Source organism: Thunnus albacares, chromosome 3 (assembly GCF_914725855.1).
Source record: "Thunnus albacares chromosome 3, fThuAlb1.1, whole genome shotgun sequence".
Lineage (NCBI taxonomy): Eukaryota > Metazoa > Chordata > Actinopteri > Scombriformes > Scombridae > Thunnus > Thunnus albacares.
In genome coordinates this window covers 15620707-15641666 of record NC_058108.1, presented here as the reverse complement: position 1 = coordinate 15641666, position 20960 = coordinate 15620707, and the positions used below count along the sequence as shown (strand labels likewise).

The following is a 20960-nucleotide window of genomic DNA, read 5'->3' as shown; positions in this document are numbered from 1 at the left end:
GAATTAACATTTAAATGAGAGAAAATAGTTATTTGATGCTTTAAAGACCAATATGTTACATGAAGACAAGTACTGTGTGTTAACATTCTTAGTAAATCTGATTTAATTAATTTACCATATCTGGATATGATAAATGTCATTTTGATTATGGTGTGATATTGACTAAATTGTTTCTTGGCTACTGCAATTTCAACAAAATTCTATCTTATTTAATCCATGAAAAAGACTCAACTGACTCCATCAAGACAGTTATATTGTGACGTCTCAGTGCACATATTCGTGGGTGTGATTTGTTACACTGGAACTTTTATGAAGAGAAGAGAGACAGCAGGAAGACTCTTAATTCTGCAGCTTCATTTCAGCAGCAGTACTCATTCTGCACTCTATCAACCAAACATGGAAAACAACTTTGGTAAGTTGTGATAGAACTGTTTACATGTCTGTGGTACATTATCTGAAGATCTGAAATGTTCTGGTATTGTCATTGCATTAACATGTGTCTTAGGTGATCCGATCACAAGTGGACAGCTCTAAGTACGTCTGTTTACGCACAACACACAGCAGCATAATTTCATTGATTGTTTAAATCTCCGACACGCAGACAGGATCAGTCAAGATCTAATGTTAATTGATGTTCTGTGTTTTCTACACATCCGATAGGTCATCTGTTACACACACACAGTCCAGGTTCATACAGTGAAACTGTTTGGAGTAAAGCAGCCGTCTTCCGATAAATCCTGAGCTCCATTATGTTGAGCAGCGCAGTAAAACTATAAACTGAAGTTATTAATTTAACAGGTCAGAGGAAACTATCCAGCAACATTTAGCTTCTGAAATATTTTTAGACAGGCAAGTGAAAAACAAGTTATTTTCTCTTTTTAGTTTAATTTCTATTCTAATTGTCGATTTGAAGATGAAAACGGGTTAGGGAAACAGGGAAAACAGGGGGAAAAAACGGGAGGTGGATTACGTTCTTTTAATTCGCAAAAAAAAAAACAACAATGCATTTCTTTATCCTCTTATAAAACAAGTTGAACACAGGAGGCAACAATTCAATTCCTATGCCTAGTCGGCAGGAAAACAGAGGACGTCAGTTGAGTAGGCGGTCCCAAGATAGGACGCATTGTGCGGTCCAGACCGCTTCTGAATGTGGTGATCAGATCTCAATACGTCCTCAATGCATATTGGGTGCGTTCACACCTGTAATTAGAGCTGTCCACGTGTGATCAGATCACCCGAGACACATGTTAATGCCAGGTGTTAACAGTCTCTATAATGAGAATATTGGATATTTTCATCTGAGTATAATCCATTTAATATTACATACATAATATTTATCTTGTTTCCTTAAGTGTTTTTTCTTTCTTTGTTGATGTTTTTGCTTAAAAGAACTGCTGACATATCCTATCAATGGCTTTACAGTTAAGAGGATCTCTTGTTAATGGTGGAGTTTACTAGCTAGTATACCAAAGCTGGTTGGTTGTGGTTTTTAGAAAATATTCCAATTATAATAATAAGGGAAAGTGAAAGAACTATAAAGAAAAATTATGAATAAAAATGAGAAACGAAGGTGCAAACTATCTGTATTGAGCAACTACACCTTGGGAACAAATCTGTTTTTAAACTCAAACGCAAAAATATTAACACTTGACTGTTTCAAAGGAGATCAAAATAACATTTGCCTCTATCATGAGAGATGTATTAAATAAAGTAGATTCACACCCTGATGCCAATGACTTGTTCAAGTCTTGTATGAATACCCAGAGTGTCAATACATATCTAATGCTTATCATTCTTCTACTCAGGACCCATCAGAAGAAATGACACGGAGCTGAGGATAGTGATGGTGGGGAAGACTGGAATTGGGAAGAGCGCCACTGGAAACACCATCCTGGGACGACAGTGCTTTGAATCAAAGTTCAGTGCTAAGTCTATGACTGCAGACTGTTCTAAGGGCAAAGCTGTGGTGCATGGACAACAGGTCGCTGTTATCGACACCCCGGGCCTGTTTGACACCAGGTTCGGCATGGATAAAACAACTAAAGATATCTCCCAGTGCATCTCTTATGCTGCTCCTGGACCCCATGCCTTCCTGGTGGTCATCAGGCTGGGAAGATACACAGATGAGGAAAAGCAGACAGTGCAGAGGATTCAAGAAATCTTTGGTCATGCTGCAGACAGATACAGCATGGTGCTCTTTACTGGTGGTGACCTTCTTGAAGATACCACTATTGAGGGGTTCTTGCATGGAAGTTCAGACCTGCAGGAACTCATAGCCAGATGTAACAACCAGTACCATGTCTTCAATAATAAACTGAAGGATGGTGCTCAGGTCATCGAGCTGCTCCAGAAGATCAGAAATATAGTCCAGAAGAACGGAGGAAGCCACTACACCAACGAGATGTTCCAAGAGGCCGAGAGAGCAATTGAGAAGGAGAAACAACGCATCCTCAAAGAGAAAGAAGAACAAATACGCAGAGAACAAGAGGAACTGGAGAGGAAACTACAGGAAAAATATGAAAAAGAGATGAAGAAAATGAATGCCCAACTCCAGGCTGAGAGAGAGAGGGAGAGGAAAGAGAGAGAGGAGGAGAGGAAGAGGGAGAAGGAGGAGATGAATGAGGAGAGGAAGAGAGAGAGGGAGGAGAGAGAGACAGAGAGAAAGAGAGAGAGAGAGGAGAAAGAAAGGGAGATGACAAACATGATGAATAAACTAAAGGAACAGCATGACAGAGAACTCAGAGAGGAAAGAGAAAGATTGCAGTACAGACATGACAATGAAGCCAGAGATGAAGCTGAGGGGTTTAATCCACTATATCATCTGGTAACCGCTGGCAAAATGATACTTGGAGGAATTATACAATTGAGGAGTGTATTTGGGAGCTTGTTCAAATAGTTCAGAACTAGAATTGTCCTGAATCAATACAGCTGTATTACTGATACTGATACCTTTAGTCCAAGGCAGACACGTTTTTTTTTTGGATGTTAGTTTCTTAAAATAGAAGGGGGAAGTCAGATTGATCTTAAATAATGTTCATATATTTAGTAACTACTCCTCATGCTCTCTTTTGTTGGATGACCACTTTTGCTAACTGAAGTATTTTTAACCAGTTTATATATTGCCTATGGCATTCCAAATTGTCAATTTGGTGTCACAGATGTTATGCTTAGAGTTTTAGTTGCAGGTGCAGGATTTCGCAACCTGAGAATTTCATTATTTAATCTGCCTTCAGATTGTTCTGAGACACTGGTAGAACTGCAGTGTTAGAGCTGTGAATGGAGATATAAAGTTGTCTGTCTGTGTAACTTTTGCTTTTTCCCAACTTAAGCTTCTTGCCATTATCTTACAACATCTGCAAAACTTGTTGTAAAAGCTTGTCTCATTATGAGTGATGGATTAATCACAGTTCTAAATCACTGTCTGTGATATATTAGACAAACAACATGTAATCATAGGATGCATATGAATGTAATAAATGAACTTAAATTAAACATGTTCATGATAGTAATCTTTTCTTTTCTTTTTTTGTCTTTGGTTTACACATATCATAACATATACAACTAGTTAATATCCAATGTCAATAAGACATTACATGGACTGCAATGTACATGTGTAATGTACTTTTGTTCTCATAAGCCTAAAAGCTCAATACATCAACATACTGTATACTTATCATGTGAACTCCAACCGTCTTGTCTGATATCTAGCAAACAGTGTGGAGATTTTGTCACATCATGATGTATCTATGTATGTATGTATGTCACAACACATCATGATGCATGTGCAGCGATTAAATATCAACAACAGATTTTTAAAACAAGGTTAGAAGGTCACAGGACCAAACAACATGCAAAAGTACGGCATCAACATAGAAATGACATTTCATCATGCATCTCCTCTAAAATATAATATATCCTAATATATCTTAAAAATGACTAAAATTATATAATATAATATAATATAAATATATAATATATATATATATGAACTTTGAGACAGAAATATATCCTGTCATCTTTATCAATTTCTATTTGGACATCATGTTGCCATTTAAGCCTAGAATTATCAGTATTTTCTCATTCTTACTCCTTAAATTGTGTTTCAGCTAATCTGAGAAAAATAAGCAGTGCCTCATAATAAACCAGAACTACCTGGAAAAATAAGAATAAAGAAATAAACACCTAAAAAGTAAATAATGATCTAGCCTATCATGGTAAACTCTTCACTGCTACAATTGACAGCAGGCTGTCTGTGTATACAGAAGGTGCAGGAATTCTGGGAGAAGAGCAGGCTGGATGTAAGCAGAGCTTTTCAACAATAGACCATCTTTACAAAGTCTTTGATTGATTTTTACCTTCACCAGAAGAAAAGTCTAAAGAAGTCTAAAGTCTAAAAGATAAAAAGAGAGAAAAAAGTCTTCTGTATCTGCATGGCTCTGCTGTTGAGAGAGCTCATGTTTCATGGCTTTGATTTTAGTTGCATTGTGACAACAGTAACATCTGTGTCATTTTTTATGATGTTTTATTAATTCTGGAATAACCCAGAACTATTCCAGTTTCACATTGTCTCCATTAATGGATACAATTAAAAAGTGAAAAGAATTTTTCTTCTGTATCTCACAGTTCAGGAGTGATGAGCAAAACTATAAAGTGATTTATAGGAGACCACATGGAGACCATAAATGCATCACTTCTTCCTTGGTTTATGTCCTAGAACAAACATCTTTTAATAGTTTTAAATGCATAGTAAAAACATAATGACGTGTGTGTGTGTGTGTGTGTGTGTGTGTGTGTGTGTGTGTGTGTGTTTGTGTGTGTGTAAATACTATTTCATATAGTATATCAATGTCAGGATGAAGAGTAGGGACAGTAAAAAGGGGAGAAAGAGACATTTTTAATACTGAGCGACGGACCCATGAAATGCATGTGCATCCACAAACATGTTGACACTTTTATTCTTTCTGCAGGGAGATTTGAGAGGAAAAAAAGCTGCACATTTAAAAACATGTTAGATTAGATAGATTAGGTTTATTATTTCCTGCTCTTCAGCCTTTAAAAGTGAATTTGACTATTTCACGGTATCCAAATCTAGTTCAATGTACGTTCTTGAAAAAGCATTAAAGGTGACCTTTGAACTCTTGATTGAACAGTGAGACATCAGAAATTCAGCCTTTTTATTAGGTTTAGTCTTAATATCACATCTTTATTTCTGGGTCAGTTGACACAGAATCACATCTTTTTTCTTGAATGACATAAATCAGAAACATAATCCATGAAATAAATGCTTTGATGACAAACAAAACTAAAACTAAATCAAAGACAAGTTATAATACTAATAAGTAAACCAGAGTGACCACAGAGAAGAAATTAATATTTTCTGATTGAAATATTAATTCTACACCCACTAGGTGACACCACATCAAAAGTAATCATTCATCAGAGGAGTGTGAGAACTTTTTTCTATCTCAGCAGAACACAAATTGACAAGTGCAGTGGTTAAATGAGAATATAACTATAAAGACATACTTATGACAGCATTTAATACTGTCAAATGTTAACCTACACTAAATATTTCTTAAGGCGATTTTCAAAAATAAATGTGAAGAGAGAAAGAAGAGGTGAGAACCATGATATGATGAGAGACTCAGCCTTACTAATCTACAGTAGAGCTCAACCTCAACAAATACAATGAGCTTAATCATTCATTTAGATAAATGAGTGTGTAGGGGCTTCTGGAGAGTTCCTCTCTAGATAAACTATCTGAATATGGGACCACTCATGAGAACAAGCGCCCAATTGCCTTGCCCAGTTGTTTAACTCCTCCAACTATCTTTTTGCCAGCATCAACCACAAGTTCACCAGCTTTTACCAGAGGATATAGTGGATTAAACTCCTCAGCTTCCTCTCTGGCCTCATTCTCATGCCTGTTCTGCAACTTTTTCCTTTCCTCTATTACATTTCTTTCATGCTGTTCCTTTAGTTGTTTCATCTCCCTTTCTTTCTCTTCTCTCTCTCTCTTTCTCTCTGCCTCTCTCTCCTCCCTCTCCCTCTTCCTCTCCTCATTCATCTCCTCCTTCTCCCTCTTCCTCTCCTCCTCTCTCTCTTTCTTCTCCCTCTCTCTGTCAGCCTGGAGTTGGGCATTCATTTTCCTCAGTTGTTTTTCATATTTTTCCTGTAGTTTCCTCTCCAGTTCCTCTTGTTCTCTGCGTATTTGTTCTTCCTTCTCTTTGAGGATGCGTTGCTTCTCCTTTTCGATCGCCCTCTCGGCCTCTTGGAACATCTCGTTGGTGTAGTGGCTTCCTCCGTTCTTCTGGACTATATTTCTGATTTTCTGGAGCAGCTCGATGACCTGAGCACCATCCTTCAGTTTATTATTGAAGACATGGTACTGGCCGTTACATCTGGCTACGAGTTCCTGCAGGTCTGAACTTCCATGCAAGAACTCCTCAATAGTGGTATCTTCAAGAAGATCACCACCAGTAAAGAGCACCATGCTGTATCTGTCTGCAGCATCACCAAAGATTTCTTGAATCTTCTGCACCGTCTGCTTTTCCTCTTCAGTGTATCTTCCCAGCCTGATGACCACCAGGAAGACATGGGGTCCAGGAGCAGCATAACTGATGCACTGGGTTATGTCCATAGTTGTTTTATCCATGCCGAACCTGGTGTCAAACAGGCCCGGGGTGTCGATAACAGCAACCTGTTGTCCATGCACCAGACCTTTGCCCTTAGAACAATCTACAGTCATAGACTTAGCACTGAACTTTGATTCAAAGCACTGTCGTCCCAGGATGGTGTTTCCAGTGGCACTCTTCCCAATTCCAGTCTTCCCCACCATCACCATCCTCAGCTCATTATTTGTCATGCCAAATCCTGTGTAGAAGAAATTATAACACTGAGTAAAAATTTACATCAAGTTGCACATACGCTCAGAAGTACATTGTACTTAATCCAATTTATATAAATATGGAGAAAAATAAAAATCTATTCATCTGCTTTGAAAGACAAAAAAGGAGGTGAGGGATTGTGAATAAGTGAATCCTGTACTACTATACTACAATGTAAAACCCAACAATTTTTACGATGTGGGAAATTCACAACATTTCTTATGCAGAATCTTTAGTTAACATTACTGAATTCACTCATGCACTTCTCTTCTCATGATCTATCCATGACCATTTACAGGAAGAGGCAACAGTTCTCTCAACCTGCCCCACCCTCTCAGCTGAAAGTGAAACTATATGGTGAAAACCTGTCCACCTGCCCAGACTGACACATTTGTTTGAAACTTTCTCAGATTTTAAAAAAAAGTCTCCCCCCCAAAAAAAAACAGTCAGGTTAAAACTTAACTATTTGTTTCTGTGACTTCAAAAGCTCCAAAAGGCAGAAACAACATGCCAATACCAAAAAATATGAACTGTTTCCTCAGATTCCATAGAGCCACAAATCTTTAACATTTTCCTAATGGCTAAGAAATTGATTGAAATTTTTTTTTAACTGAACTAACTAAAAGTACTCCAGAATTTGCAGTCTGTTTATGATCATGGAACTAAAGGTTAGGTCAGAAATACAAACTAATAAATGCCTTAATGTCTTGCAGTTCTACCCAGTATAAATCTATAGAAGTATAAGTCTATCGGAGCTACAATAGTACACTATATAAAATTAGATTCAGCAGTGATCACTGTTATATCACCATAAAATACTAGTTCTATGTAAAACATAGATACAGTAGTATCATGACTTACCTAAGTTGCTGGCCATGTTTGGGTTGTAATAGTTGCTGGCCATGTTTGGGTTGTAATAGTTGCCGTCCATGTTTAAGTTCAAGAATGCAGAGTAGATACTGCAGCTGAAGTGAAGACAAAGAGTGCAGAGTGTATCTGCTGCAGCTGCTTATAAGCGTACCAATGCACCAAACCACTCCCACAAGCTGCAAGTGAAACTAAACCAAGCCAATGATTAATTCTGCATACAGTCATGATAATAATAATAACTTAATATGTGTCCCAGTATCGCCTTCATTATATATGTGAAACAATCAGTAAAAATTTGCAGTTTTTCCCAATGACCATGTCTGTCTTTCCTCTTTCATTTGGTTAATTTAAATCTTCTGAAAGTCCCCACTGCTGTTTTACTTTTATTTTCTATTTGAATACAGCTCTTAGAGAAAATGGTCAGCCTGTTCAGCACTGTCAGGTGACATCTATTTGTGTAGAGCTTATTCAATGTACAGTTTGTCCTGTGTTTCCATGACAGCAGTATTCTGTACCCACCCCTCTTCATTTCCAGGAAATCCCTGTTAACTGTAAACCTCAAACCTTGCTCTCCCTTCCCCATCCACTTACAGGAAATGGCAGCACTTTTTCAAAACTACAGACAATGCCTATTTGAATAAATGGATAAATAGAATATAATATATATATATGCACCAGAAATGGGAAACAATTCATTTGGTTACTAAAACTCAACATGTTGCGAAATGTTAATTCTTTTATTTTGTTTTAAATCAATTATTGCTCATTATTTATCACTTTTTATTTCATTATGGCACTTTTAATGTTTTTGCTCATCACAGTGTTGCCTTCCTTTCAGCGGTCTCCCCAACTGCCAGCCAGCAAGATGTTGGCAGAGTAACCAAATCATTCTTTTATTCTTCTCTGTACTTGTGCTCAATTTTCACTCTTCATGCATAATTTTTACCATTTTTCACACAATGTAACTCAGAGCTCAGACCAACACATTTTGCACTACAAGCCTCAGAGTGGCAGGACTGAGACCACATCGGACCAGATCCTCAGGACTAGTTTTCACAAATAGAATAAAGGTTTTGACAAGTCCACGTATAGTGGTTTTTGATGTGGACCTGGTCTGATGCAGTCTGGATTAAGAAATTTCCATAAGCAAAAAAAAAGTTTAACAAATCTGAAAGTGGGTTTAAACAGCATTAATGCATTTGTTACGATGTCTAACAGTTTTTAACAGGAGTAAGTGTAGCAGAAACTGAGAATCAGCCGCTAAATATCATTATTTATGTTTCCCTCAACTTTCCCCTTAACCCCCAAATCGGAAGCTCCCAATCAGCAACTAACTTGAGTGTCATAGACTCCATGTTTTTGGGTTTTTTTGGTAATTCCAATAACTGTATGACTGATGACTGTACAAAACTGCTTTGTTTGCAAGGAAAACATCACATGCATTAATCACAAACAACTACCGCTGCGACAATTCAATTCAAATGACAATTCAAATTTTTTCAATTGATGTAGAAAATTTATAGGCATCCTTAAGTCTTAAAATTGTGTATTATATCCCATATTATAGTTTCTAAATAAAGTTGTTTTTAAGAAAAACTTGGCATTTCACCACCACTTCCTTCAAACAACGGCAGCTAGAAGTAGCAGCAGTAGCAGCTGTAGGTTCCATCAGAAGTGCCACAACTTCATGCTGCTGCTATTATTTGAGCTTGCTGTTTCTCCAGTAACAGTCAGTAAGACCAGACGGCTTTCCAGTCAGTAACATCAGATTCCTCTCTTTCAGCTCTCTCAGCTTCTCTCCATGATGTTACACCTCAGATCATTCTCTTCCCTGGCTAGGTGAATAATGACTCTTTTATTTTGTGCATTAATAATATTTAATATACAATAGTTGGTACCTACAACTTGAAGATGTGACTCTCACACACATCATCATTCATTTCCTTTAACATCAACAATGAGATCTGCCCTGAATAGTCTTCTTCCAGTCACTCTGGTCTATCTTCCAGTAAGTTAAAGTATCTATTACACTTTCTCAGCCAAGTTATTAATAAATGTTTTATGTACCAACGTTATTTTTATACCCTCTCACTTATCTATGTTTCTGTCACACCTTGGGCTGATATTATTTCTGAAAATGTTTCATTTTGCTGGCAAAACTATATTTAATGATTTCATCATACAACTTTACCATAGATATGTTAAACATCTTCCACTACATTGTAATCTGTTTTCCAACTGCCATGCACTTTTCAATGAATTTCTTTGGCAACACTTATTAAACTAAAACTGTTTTTTTTTTTTTCTTTAACCTGGGTGCGGGGCTTGAACCAGGCCTGCAAGCAAGAGCAGCTGGAACCTTTTTGGTTTCCAGCGTGCTGAAAAAAAACAAAACTATCTGTCTGTCAAAGTGATGCAACCCCTTGGTGGCATTACTTTGAGTGTCTGAATGTTAGTCATTCCTTTATTATACATGAATAATTTAGACATTTTCACTGGTTATTATTTTGCTGCATAGATGCTGTCACTATACAAGAGGAGCATTATACAATTTGAAATTATTGTTTTATGCACATGTATTTACCTCCATCTGATGTGGCTCCTTACAATCTATAGCATCTGGCCCTAGTTGTCATGTTCCATGCAATGTTTGAGACTAGACAAGTGTACAAACACACACAAACATACGATTGACAAGAAATATTTTTATTAAAGCATGTTTGAAGATCTAAAAGTTAGTTCACATCTTAGCTAGCATAGTACATACGTTGATATACAAAAATAAATTGCTCAAAAAAGAATTTGAACCCCTTTGAAATTGTACCCCAGTTTTGACCTTTTTACATCTCTTTGAATTTGTCTAAAAGACAGACGACATCAGGAATTGTGCCCTTTTGGAGAGAAAGTAGTGACTGAGAAAAAACACACTCAGCATCCAGAGTGGTTTTACAGTTTCCCTATTTCCTGTTTCTGTCGCCATATTGTGAAAGAGGCCAATCATGAATATGAGTTTCACCCACCTTCATAAAATGATTTATAAAAGTAGCATTACTTTCCCCCCACAGCCCAGGTCCTTAAGTGCACAGTTTTTGAAGGTTATTCTTATTTTCTTTGATTAATTCTGAATAATAATCCCATTCAGCTTCCCTGATCATTGATTAAGTTAGGTTTCTATATTTCTATAACACCCATGATCAGTTTGCTGCTGTAACTTTGAACTTGGCCAAAGTCTCAGTTTTATCATCTTCTTAATTGACAGATTAAACCCAGGGTTGGATCTCTGTTTGATATAGTGTATTTTTAGATACTATTGGGGGAAAAAAAAAAAGTTTGAACTAACTATTGTTGCGCTCTGGGAGCTGACATTGCTTATATATAGTTGACACAGCAGGCCTACAGCTTTTCTAAAGTTGCTCAAGTTTGCAAGTAGACACATAATTAAGCTCATTGTCTCTGATAAAATATCCATTGTCAGTTTTTAGTATTAGATTCACCTGATCACAGTTAAATATTGGAGTACAGTATATCTTTCTGCAGAGAAATTATGACCTAGACATTGCGAATAAGAGAACAGTGTAAGTGTTTGTGTGTGTGAGAGGGGAAGAGAGGCAAGCAATGAGCATTGTTTGTTGAATCGATAAGATATATTTGTTTATGAGTCAATCAATAAATGTTACTATATTGACAATCCATATGTGCTACATTGATGGAATAAATAAATAGTGCTACATTCAAATAAAAGTACATTTCTGGGCTGATAAATTTATTGAATCAGTATCTACCACTATATCAGCAGTCAATCACCTCACATGGTATGTTGACAGAATAGATATATATCGCTACATTTAAAGAATTAATAGGATGCTAACATTACTATGTTGACAGAATTATTTAATATACAGTTTATTTAATTGACAAAATCATGTGAAAAAAAGTAACATGTATTTGTCTTGACAGTAGACAGTTCTGTGGTCTTTTTTCCTAGCAGGGGAGGTACCATTTCATGGATGTTGGGATTTGGTGGAATTTCCTGTCCTGACAGTGGAGCTTTTTTTATAGTGGAGCTTGTACCAGAGGCGTCTCCACTGTGGAGGCCTGCAGGCAGACTGTCTTGCTCAAAATACCATATGGAAGATTTCACGGAGGGACAGTTACTCTAAAAGACTGTTGCATGTTGCATGTGAGGCTAGCTATGTTCATGCAAGTGGCTGTCATGTCTCTTAGGGTAGATTAGCAAATCTATACTATAGATTTACATTCAGAGGAATTTGTCAAAAAGTTTCGGTACAGATGTACAGTTTATGTTAAGGAATTAGACCATAAGCTCTATCTTGTTTTATTTTTTGTCACTGAAAAAAAGAGCTAGCCAACTGACAAATGTTCACTACTGGCTAACATTTAACCCCGGCTAATTCAGCTTAATGGTATGTCTCGTGGTGATAGACTACACTGTATAATGATACCTGTTAGGACAGAGGTCAAAAGTGTCAGTGGAATTATTTGTTTTCCTTTTTAAAACGAAATTGCTTTTTCAATATCAGTGGTAGTCAATCACCTATTGCTTTGTTTTTGAGTAGTCTAATAATGGCGTAATTTATGAAATGCACAAGAGGGCAGCACTGAGTAGAGGAGTTCATGTGAATTAAATTGACTCGTGCTTCCAGGACGGAGAAAACGCCGACTTTGGATTATATTCAAGCCAGCAAATGTGGTGCTGTATGAGACAAAGCACATATTCCTGCAGGGAAGGAAAAAAACCTAAAACTGCAATTGGGTGTGCATCAATGTGCTGATGACCTCATACATGCTATTGGTAGGTCTATGTGAATGATTTGCCTTGTTTGAGTGTATTTGTTTATTTGTTTTGCTCTGTTGATTTGTAAACCACCTGTGAGAGAAACACTAATTATGGAATATTTATTATTATATTTGGAAAAATTTTCATGGGCGCAACCCACATACTCAGCTCTACTGCTCATCCCACAAATGCATGTTCCTTACAAATGTGGCACCATTTAAAAGGGAAATAAACAGGCTTTCCAACGGTATAAGATTTATTGCCAAGAAGCATTGTTACAACAAAGAAATAATCTACCAAACACAAATTTCCTTACTTTTTGTGCTACTTTTAAATGCTGATTTATGAATGATTAATTTTCCCAGTAGCAGGATTTAACTTTTCGTTACTAGACTATATTATTTATAACCATGCAACTAAAGACAAAAACCTGAGTCCCGGACCGAACCTTCGCGGTCCTTCACAGTCCTGATGGCATCCTTCCCTGGCTATTGCTGCTTGTGCTTGTTGTTGTTGTTGTGATTGTTTTTCTTCTGTCCCCCCTCCCCCTTTCCCTCTCTCTTTCTCTCTCTCAACCCAACCGGTCAAAGCAGATGGCTGCCCACCAAGAGCCGGGGTCTGCTTGAGGTTTCTACCCGTTAAAGGGGAGTTTTTCCTTACCGCTGTCGCCAAGTGCTGCTCATGGGGGAATTGTTGGGTCTCTGTATATTAAAGAGTACGGTCTTGACCTGCTCTGTGTGAAAAGTGCCTTGAGATGACTTCTGTTGTGATATGGCGCTATATAAATAAAAATTGATTGATTGATTGATTGATTGATTGCGAGAGATGTTGATTTGCATTAATTAATCCCAACATAATCTTTATATTTTAAGCAAAACACCATAAATGAATAATTGCTGGGGAAACTTAAAAAAATATGAGATGACCCTAAAGATAAAATTAATCACATGCAATTTTTAATAGCATTATTAACATTTTTCTTATAATCGACTTTATTCAATAGATTTTCAAATCAGTTCCTAATCATGGAGGGGTATCACTGTCTCAATAACCCTATTGTTGGTACCTAACTGCATAGTCCTTTTCAGAACACCTATTGAAAATTACTAGAAAATAATATATTCCACCCTCCCATTCTTTTCATTTCCAACTTGAATACAGCTTTTTAAGTGATTTCTTAACCTCACAAACATTCCATTCTGTCAGGTTGATTTATTTGTGTAGATACTTCATACACTAGTCAGTCAGCTGATTATCAGACTTGAGCTTATGTATCCTCCCTTCCTGCATATCCCCAGCAACCCCTGCTCACCCCTCCCTCCACCATTTACAAGAAACGGCAGCAGTTCTTTCAAACTGCATGAAGTGCTGCACACATCTGTTCCACCCATGGAAAGAAAATGTAACTGCATTTGTTCTGTGTTTCTAAAGTGCTCTGTTGCTATAAACAGGACGTACTGTTCAGAAACAGTGTGTCCAGGCTGAGAGCTTATGAGTGTGATCAGCCTGATGTCATGATGATGAGGTTTCATGAATGAGCTCTTAACCAGAGAGGGGTTCACCTTAACTTCAGTCAGACCCATTTCAAAGGGAGACAGTCTGTGCTCTTGCGAAGAATGAGGGCAGCACATCTACAGTACAGGCACCTTTTTGGTTTTCTTAGTTCTGCACACATCTGTTCCCCTATGAAAAAAATGGAACTGCATTCGCTCTGTGTTACTAAAATGCTCTGTGTAAGCACATAGAGAGAGTGGTAAGCAAAACAGAGCAAAAAAAAAAAATTGTCATGTCAAGTAAATTCATCATGTTACTAAAGCTATCAGTCTTGCATCTTAATTAAAACAGATAAGTTTTGGACATTATTACATGTTAATGTAAGTCATAAACTTAGCATAATTGTGGATCTGAGCCACTGTGTGAAACAGTTTTGTCAAAATGGAGGTTGTTGGGTAAAACGTGCCAGTGACATTGGCGCAAGTTGAGTCAATGGCTCAATTTACCCCAAAAAATATTTTCTGATATTCTAGAGACCAGAGACACTGTTCATGTTAATGTTTGATCACTGTTACAAGTGTTACAATGTTGATGAATAAATACCTAATTGTTGACTAATGTTAAGTTTAAGCCACACACAAACATGCTGTACATACAGACAGGTGGCAAATGAATGGAAAAGCATAAACATAAAATGTCTTAGTAAGGTGTTGGGTCAGCACCTGTCTGTGTGACCTTTGCTTTTTCCCAAATCTGGCTTCTTGCCATTTTCTTGCAACATCTGCAAAACTTATTGTAAAAGCTTGTCTCATTATGAGTGATGGATTAATCACAGTTCTAAATCACTGTCTCTGATATATTACATAAAGAACAATCTTTCCTTTTGTCTTTGGTTTACACATATCATAACATACAACTAGTTAATATCCAATGTCAATAAGACATTACATGGACTGCAATGTACATGTGTAATGTACTTTTGTTCTCATAAGCCTAAAAGCTCAATACATCAACATACTGTATATTTATCATGTGAACTCCAACCGTTTTGTCTGATATCTAGTAAACAATGTGGAGGTTTTGATGACACACCATGATGCCTGTGCAGCCATTAAATATCAACAACAGATTTTTAAAACAAGCTTAGAAGGTCACAGGACCAAACAACATGCAAAAATACAGCATCAACATAGAAATGACATTTCATCATGCCTCTCCTCTAAAGTATAATATATCCTAATATATCTTAAAAATGACTAAAATTATATAATATAATATAATATAATATAATATAATATAATATAATATAATATAATATAATATAATATAATATAATATAATATAATATAATATAATATAATATAAATATATAATATATATATATGAACTTTGAGACAGAAATATATCCTGTCATCTTTATCAATTTCTATTTGGACATCATGTTGCCATTTAAGCCTAGAATTATCAGTATTTTCTCATTCTTACTCCTTAAATTGTGTTTCAGCTAATCTGAGAAAAATAAGCAGTGCCTCATAATAAACCAGAACTACCTGGAAAAACAAATAAACACCTAAAAAGTAAATAATCATGGTAAACTCTTCACTGCTACAATAGACAGCAGGCTGTCTGAGTATACAGAAGGTGCAGGAATTCTGGGAGAAGAGCAGGCTGGATGTAAGCAGAGCTTTTCAACAATAGACCATCTTTACAAAGTCTTTGATTTATTTTTACCTTCACCAGAAGAAAATAATTTGTGCTTTTGTAGATTACAAAGAAGTGATTGATCTCATAGACTGATCCTCTTCTGGTATTTGACTTTATCTCTGTCTGCCAGCTCGGTCTCTTACATCCTCCATGAGGGTCATCGTGGAATGAAGTCTAAAGTCTAAAAGATAAAAAAAGAGAAGAAAGTCTTCTGTCTCTACGTGACTCTGCTGTTGAGAGAGCTCATGTTTCATGGCCTTGATTTTAGTTGCATTGTGACAACAGTAACATCTGTGTCATTTTTTATGACGTTTTATTAATTCTGGAATAACCCAGAACTATTCCAGTTTCACATTGTCTCCATTAATGGATACAATTAAAAAGTGAAAAAAAATGTTCTTCTTTGTCTCACAGTTCAGGAGTGATGAGCAAAACTATAAAGTGATTTATACGAGACCACATGGAGACCATAAATACATAATTTCTTCCTTGGTTCATCTTCATCTTTTGATAGTTTTAAATGCAAAGTAAAAACCATAATGACATGTGTGTGTGTGTGTGTGTGTAAATACTATTTCATATAGTATATCAATGTCAGGATGAAGAGTAGGGACAGTAAAAAGGGGAAAAAGAGACATTTTTAATACTGAGCGACGGACCCATGAAATGTATGTGCATCCACAAACATGTTGACACTTTTATTCTTTCTGCAGGGAGATTTGAGAGGAAAAAAAGCTGCACATTTAAAAACATGTTAGATTAGATAGATTAGGTTTATTATTTCCCTGTCTTCAACCATTAAAAGTGAATTTGACTATTTCACGGTATCCAAATCTAGTTCAATGCAAGTTCCTGAAAAAGCATTAAAGGTGACCTTTGAACTCTTGATTGAACAGTGAGACATCAGAAATTCAGCCTTTTTATTAGGTTTAGTCTTAATATCACATCTTTATTTCTGGGTCAGTTGACACAGAATCACATCTTTTTTCTTGAATGACATAAATCAGAAACATAATCCATGAAATAAATGCTGTGATGACAAACAAAACTAAAACTAAATCAAAGACAAGTTATAATACTAACAAGTAAACCAGAGTGACCACAGAGAAGAAATTAATATTTTCTGATTGAAATGTTAATTCTACACCCACTAGGTGACACCACATCAAAAGTAATCATTCATCAGAGGAGTGTGAGAACTTTTTTCTATCTCAGCAGAACACAAATTGACAAGTACAGTGGTTAAATGAGAATATAACTGTAAAGACAGTAGAAGACATAAAACCATGATATGATGAGTGACTCAGCCTTACTAATCTACAGTAGAGCTTAACCTCAACAAATACAATGAGCTTAATCATTCATTTAGATAAATGAGTGTGTAGGGGCTTCTGGAGAGTTCCTCTCTAGATAAACTATCTGAATATGGGACCACTCATGAGAACCACCCCTTAATACTCCTCCCCAATTGTTCAATTGATCGAACTGTCTTATTAGCAGCATCAACGGCTAGTTGACCAGCACCAACCACTAGATCACCAACTATTACCACAGGAAATAGTGGATTAAACTCCTCAGCTTTCTTTCTGGCCTCATTCTCATGTCTGTTCTGCACCCTTTCTCTTTCCTCTTTAACTTTTCTTTCAAGCTCTTCCTTTAGTCTTTTCATCTCCCTTTCTTTCTCCTCTCTCTCTCTCTTTCTCTCTGCCTCTCTCTCCTCCCTCTCTCTCTTCCTTTCCTCATTCATCTCCTCCTTCTCCCTCTTCCTCTCCTCCTCTCTCTCTTTCTTCTCCCTCTCTCTGTCAGCCTGGAGTTGGGCATTCATTTTCCTCAGCTGTTTTTCATATTTTTCCTGTAGTTTCCTCTCCAGTTCCTCTTGTTCTCTGCGTATTTGTTCTTCCTTCTCTTTGAGGATGCGTTGCTTCTCCTCTTCGATTATCCTCTCGGCCTCTTGGAACATCTCGTTGGTGTAGTGGCTTCCTCCGTTCTTCTGGACTATATTTCTGATCTTGTGGAGCAGCTCAATGACCTGAGTGCCATCCTTCAGATCATTATTGAAGACATGGTACTGGCCGTTACATCTGGCTACGAGTTCCTGCAGGTCTGAGCTTTCATCCAAGAACCCCTCAATAGTGGTATCTTTAAGAAGATCACCATGAGTAAAGAGCACCATGCTGTATCTGTCTGCAGCATCACCAAAGATTTCTTGCATCTTCTGCACCGTCTGCTTTTCCTCATCTGTGTATCTTCCCAGCCTGATGACCACCAGGAAGACATGGGGTCCAGGGGCAGCAAAAGAGATGCACTGGGAGATATCTTTACTTGTTTTATCCATGCCAAATCTGGTGTCAAACAGGCCCGGGGTGTCAATAACAGCAACCTGTTGTCCATGCACCACAGCTTCGCCCTTAGAACAGTATACAGTCATAGACTTAGCACTGAACTTTGAGTCAAAGCACCATCGTCCCAGGATGGTGTTTCCAGTGGCGCTCTTCCCATTCCCAGTCTTCCCCAACATCACTATCCTCAGCTCCGTGTCATTTCTTCTGATGGGTCCTGAGTAGAAGAATGATAAGCATTAGATACATACTGACAGTTCAGAATTCATCAACATCAGATTTATTTTATTTAATACAACTCTTGCAGTGATAGCAAAACATCTATCAGATCTATCAAATGGATAGAACTGTATGGACTGGATCAACAATCATTGAAGTATTACATGATACTATAGTTGTTATGACTGGTTATTTAAAGTGCCAGCTCTCTGTAGATCCAGAGCATATAGTCAGATAATAGTATGTGAGATTATTAATTTTTACAATGATCAAAGAAATCACTTGTTTAAGAAGACAGAAGTAGATTTGATTAAATGAGTAGGAAAATGAATGCAAAATATCTTATGAATGTTAAATAAATAATCAATACTATATCATTATCACTATATTAATAAATAATCACATGGATAACTTGTGTAAAATATGTAAATAAAACAATAATTTGTGAAATTATTTCAGAAATTATTAAAAACTCAACTCATTTTCATGTTCTTATTTTCATAATGAAAGAGTTTTACTTTTTATTCCATGATGGAATTTTTTATTTCAAAATGCCTTTTTTCAAAAGTCAAGTTTTACTTCATAATGGTATTTTTACGTTTATTTCGTGACAAGCATCTTCAAAGAGATATAGATTTCTTATTATATGACATAAGAGTAATTGTTTGTGTTTGCAAACGTGTGCTCACACTTCATTTGATACTCAAATGGGAGCAGTTGTGGCTCAGGAGGTAGAGCGGGTCGTTCACTAATTGGAAGATGGGCTCTTCGATTCCCAGCTCCTCCAGTCTGCATGTCGATGTGTGCTTGCGCAAGATACTGAACCCCAAATTGCTCCTGATGGCTGTGCCATCAATGTGTAAATGTGTATAAATGATTAGATTTCCTCTGATGGGCAGGTTGGGACCTTGCATGTACCCATTCAGCGTGTCAATAAGTGAATGTCATTTGTAGTGTAAAAGCGCTTTGAGTGGTCGGACTACTAGAAAGGCGCTATACAAGTACAGTCCATTTACCATTACCATTAAGGAGTAGAAGGCAGGACTGGAGAGTAGTGTAACCATCATTTACCAAAAACAAATAAATAGTCATAATTCCTAGAGAGAGAGTAGGTGTCTGTGCGTGTGTGTGTGTGTGTGTGTGTGAGCAACAGTAAGGGTAAGTGTCATGGAAGTGTGACACTTCATAGCCATAAATAAAGTGATATAAGTATATTATGACATTACCAGCTCCAGTTATTACATTTTTAATGATTTTTTTAAACCCAGCTAATAATGTAACAACCAGCCAATAATGGAATAACGTATTACATTATGCACAAAAAGTTATTACATTATTGGTTTAGAAATGTTATTACATTATGGGTAAGTTATTACATTATTGACTTTTATTACATTAATAATGGAGATATTGTTTCTGGCTATTTTTTTTGGCAGTTATTACATTAACAGCAGTTATTTCATTATTGGCTGCTCCAGCCCGTCATTCTGGGTGCACATGAGAGCTGCTGCATGCTTGTGTCAGACAATCACAGCCGGGCGGCCCCTTTACTCTCACTGCCAGAAGGGGGAGAGAAAAGTCCTGCACTTCAGCTTTAACCAAATGTTATTTGGACTAGTATCAACCATGCAGGGGGAACAGATGTATGCAGTGTTGTCTGCAGTTTAAGGGTAGTATTCTCATTTCTTGTAAATCAAGGAGGGAGGGTTGAACAAAGTCTGACTGTCTGTATTCTTTGTTATAAAAAGTTAGATAAGCACAGGACTGACTTCACGTTATGTCACCATAGTCAGGGACCGGGGAACAGCTTTGTGTGGGAGCGTCTGACATGCTGTCAGCCGCTCCGCTGTTCCGGTGCTGAACCAACAATTCCCTCACGGGCTCTTGCTGCATATGGGCTGTGTTGGACCAGTGCCACAAGCCTAGACCCCGGGGGAGGGTCTCGTTTGACCGGACAGTTGAGTGGTCATTTTACATAAGGACATTTTAAGTGTTTTGTGTTTAGTTTTGTCTGTTACTGTCCTGATTTATTCTTAGAGTTATTTGTGACGTTTTATAGATCTTAAAAGCAGCAGCAGTATATTGGTGGGAACGGGGCCAACTGGGGGAAAGATAGCTGATAGGTATGGGGAGATACATGACTGTCTCGGCTAGTTTAGTCTGCACGCCCCATAGTAGTGTGAAATCAAGTATGCCTATTTAGGGTGGAATCATGTGTGGCAAGTATTATCATCGGTCCATGAAAATGCTGTTGTCTGAACTCATTGCTGTAAAATAAAGTCTATATATTTTTTGTATATTTTTGTCAGTGTGTAACCTCAAATCTCTGACACCGGACCATACCTGAAAAAAGGTGGTGGCAGCGGTAACTTTTCAGCCAGTCCAGTATTAAATATTCATACCAACAGCAAGGTGTATTACACTAGTATACGTCTATAGAAGTATTAGTCTATCAGAGCTACAATAGCACACTATATAAAATTAGATTCATCAGTGATCATTGTTTTCACATCATAAAATACTAGTACTAAGTAAAACATGGATACAGTAGTATCATGACTTACCTAAGTTGCTGGCCATGTTTGGGTTGTAATAGTTGCGAAGTGAAGACACAGAATTCAGAGTTTATCTGCTGCAGCTGCTTTTGAG

At 37.1% G+C, this 20960-nt stretch overlaps 3 protein-coding genes across 3 annotated transcripts; 1 reads left to right on the top strand and 2 right to left on the bottom strand.

Moving 5' to 3' along the window:
- Nucleotides 1-329: 329 nt before the first annotated feature.
- LOC122979317 (GTPase IMAP family member 9-like) lies at nucleotides 330-3476 on the top strand. Its single transcript, XM_044346674.1, has 2 exons — nucleotides 330-412; nucleotides 1806-3476. The coding sequence occupies exons 1-2, from the start codon at nucleotides 397-399 to the stop codon at nucleotides 2894-2896; spliced, it is 1107 nt and encodes a 368-aa protein (XP_044202609.1). The 5' UTR covers nucleotides 330-396; the 3' UTR covers nucleotides 2897-3476.
- A 1684-nt stretch (nucleotides 3477-5160) lies between these two features.
- Nucleotides 5161-7866, bottom strand: LOC122979316 (GTPase IMAP family member 9-like). Its single transcript, XM_044346673.1, has 2 exons — nucleotides 7749-7866; nucleotides 5161-6873 (listed from the first exon to the last, which is right to left on the bottom strand). The coding sequence occupies exons 1-2, from the start codon at nucleotides 7816-7818 to the stop codon at nucleotides 5777-5779; spliced, it is 1167 nt and encodes a 388-aa protein (XP_044202608.1). The 5' UTR covers nucleotides 7819-7866; the 3' UTR covers nucleotides 5161-5776.
- An 8793-nt stretch (nucleotides 7867-16659) lies between these two features.
- On the bottom strand, nucleotides 16660-20960 carry LOC122978762 (GTPase IMAP family member 9-like). Its single transcript, XM_044345738.1, has 2 exons — nucleotides 20876-20960; nucleotides 16660-18309 (listed from the first exon to the last, which is right to left on the bottom strand). The coding sequence occupies exons 1-2, from the start codon at nucleotides 20889-20891 to the stop codon at nucleotides 17189-17191; spliced, it is 1137 nt and encodes a 378-aa protein (XP_044201673.1). The 5' UTR covers nucleotides 20892-20960; the 3' UTR covers nucleotides 16660-17188.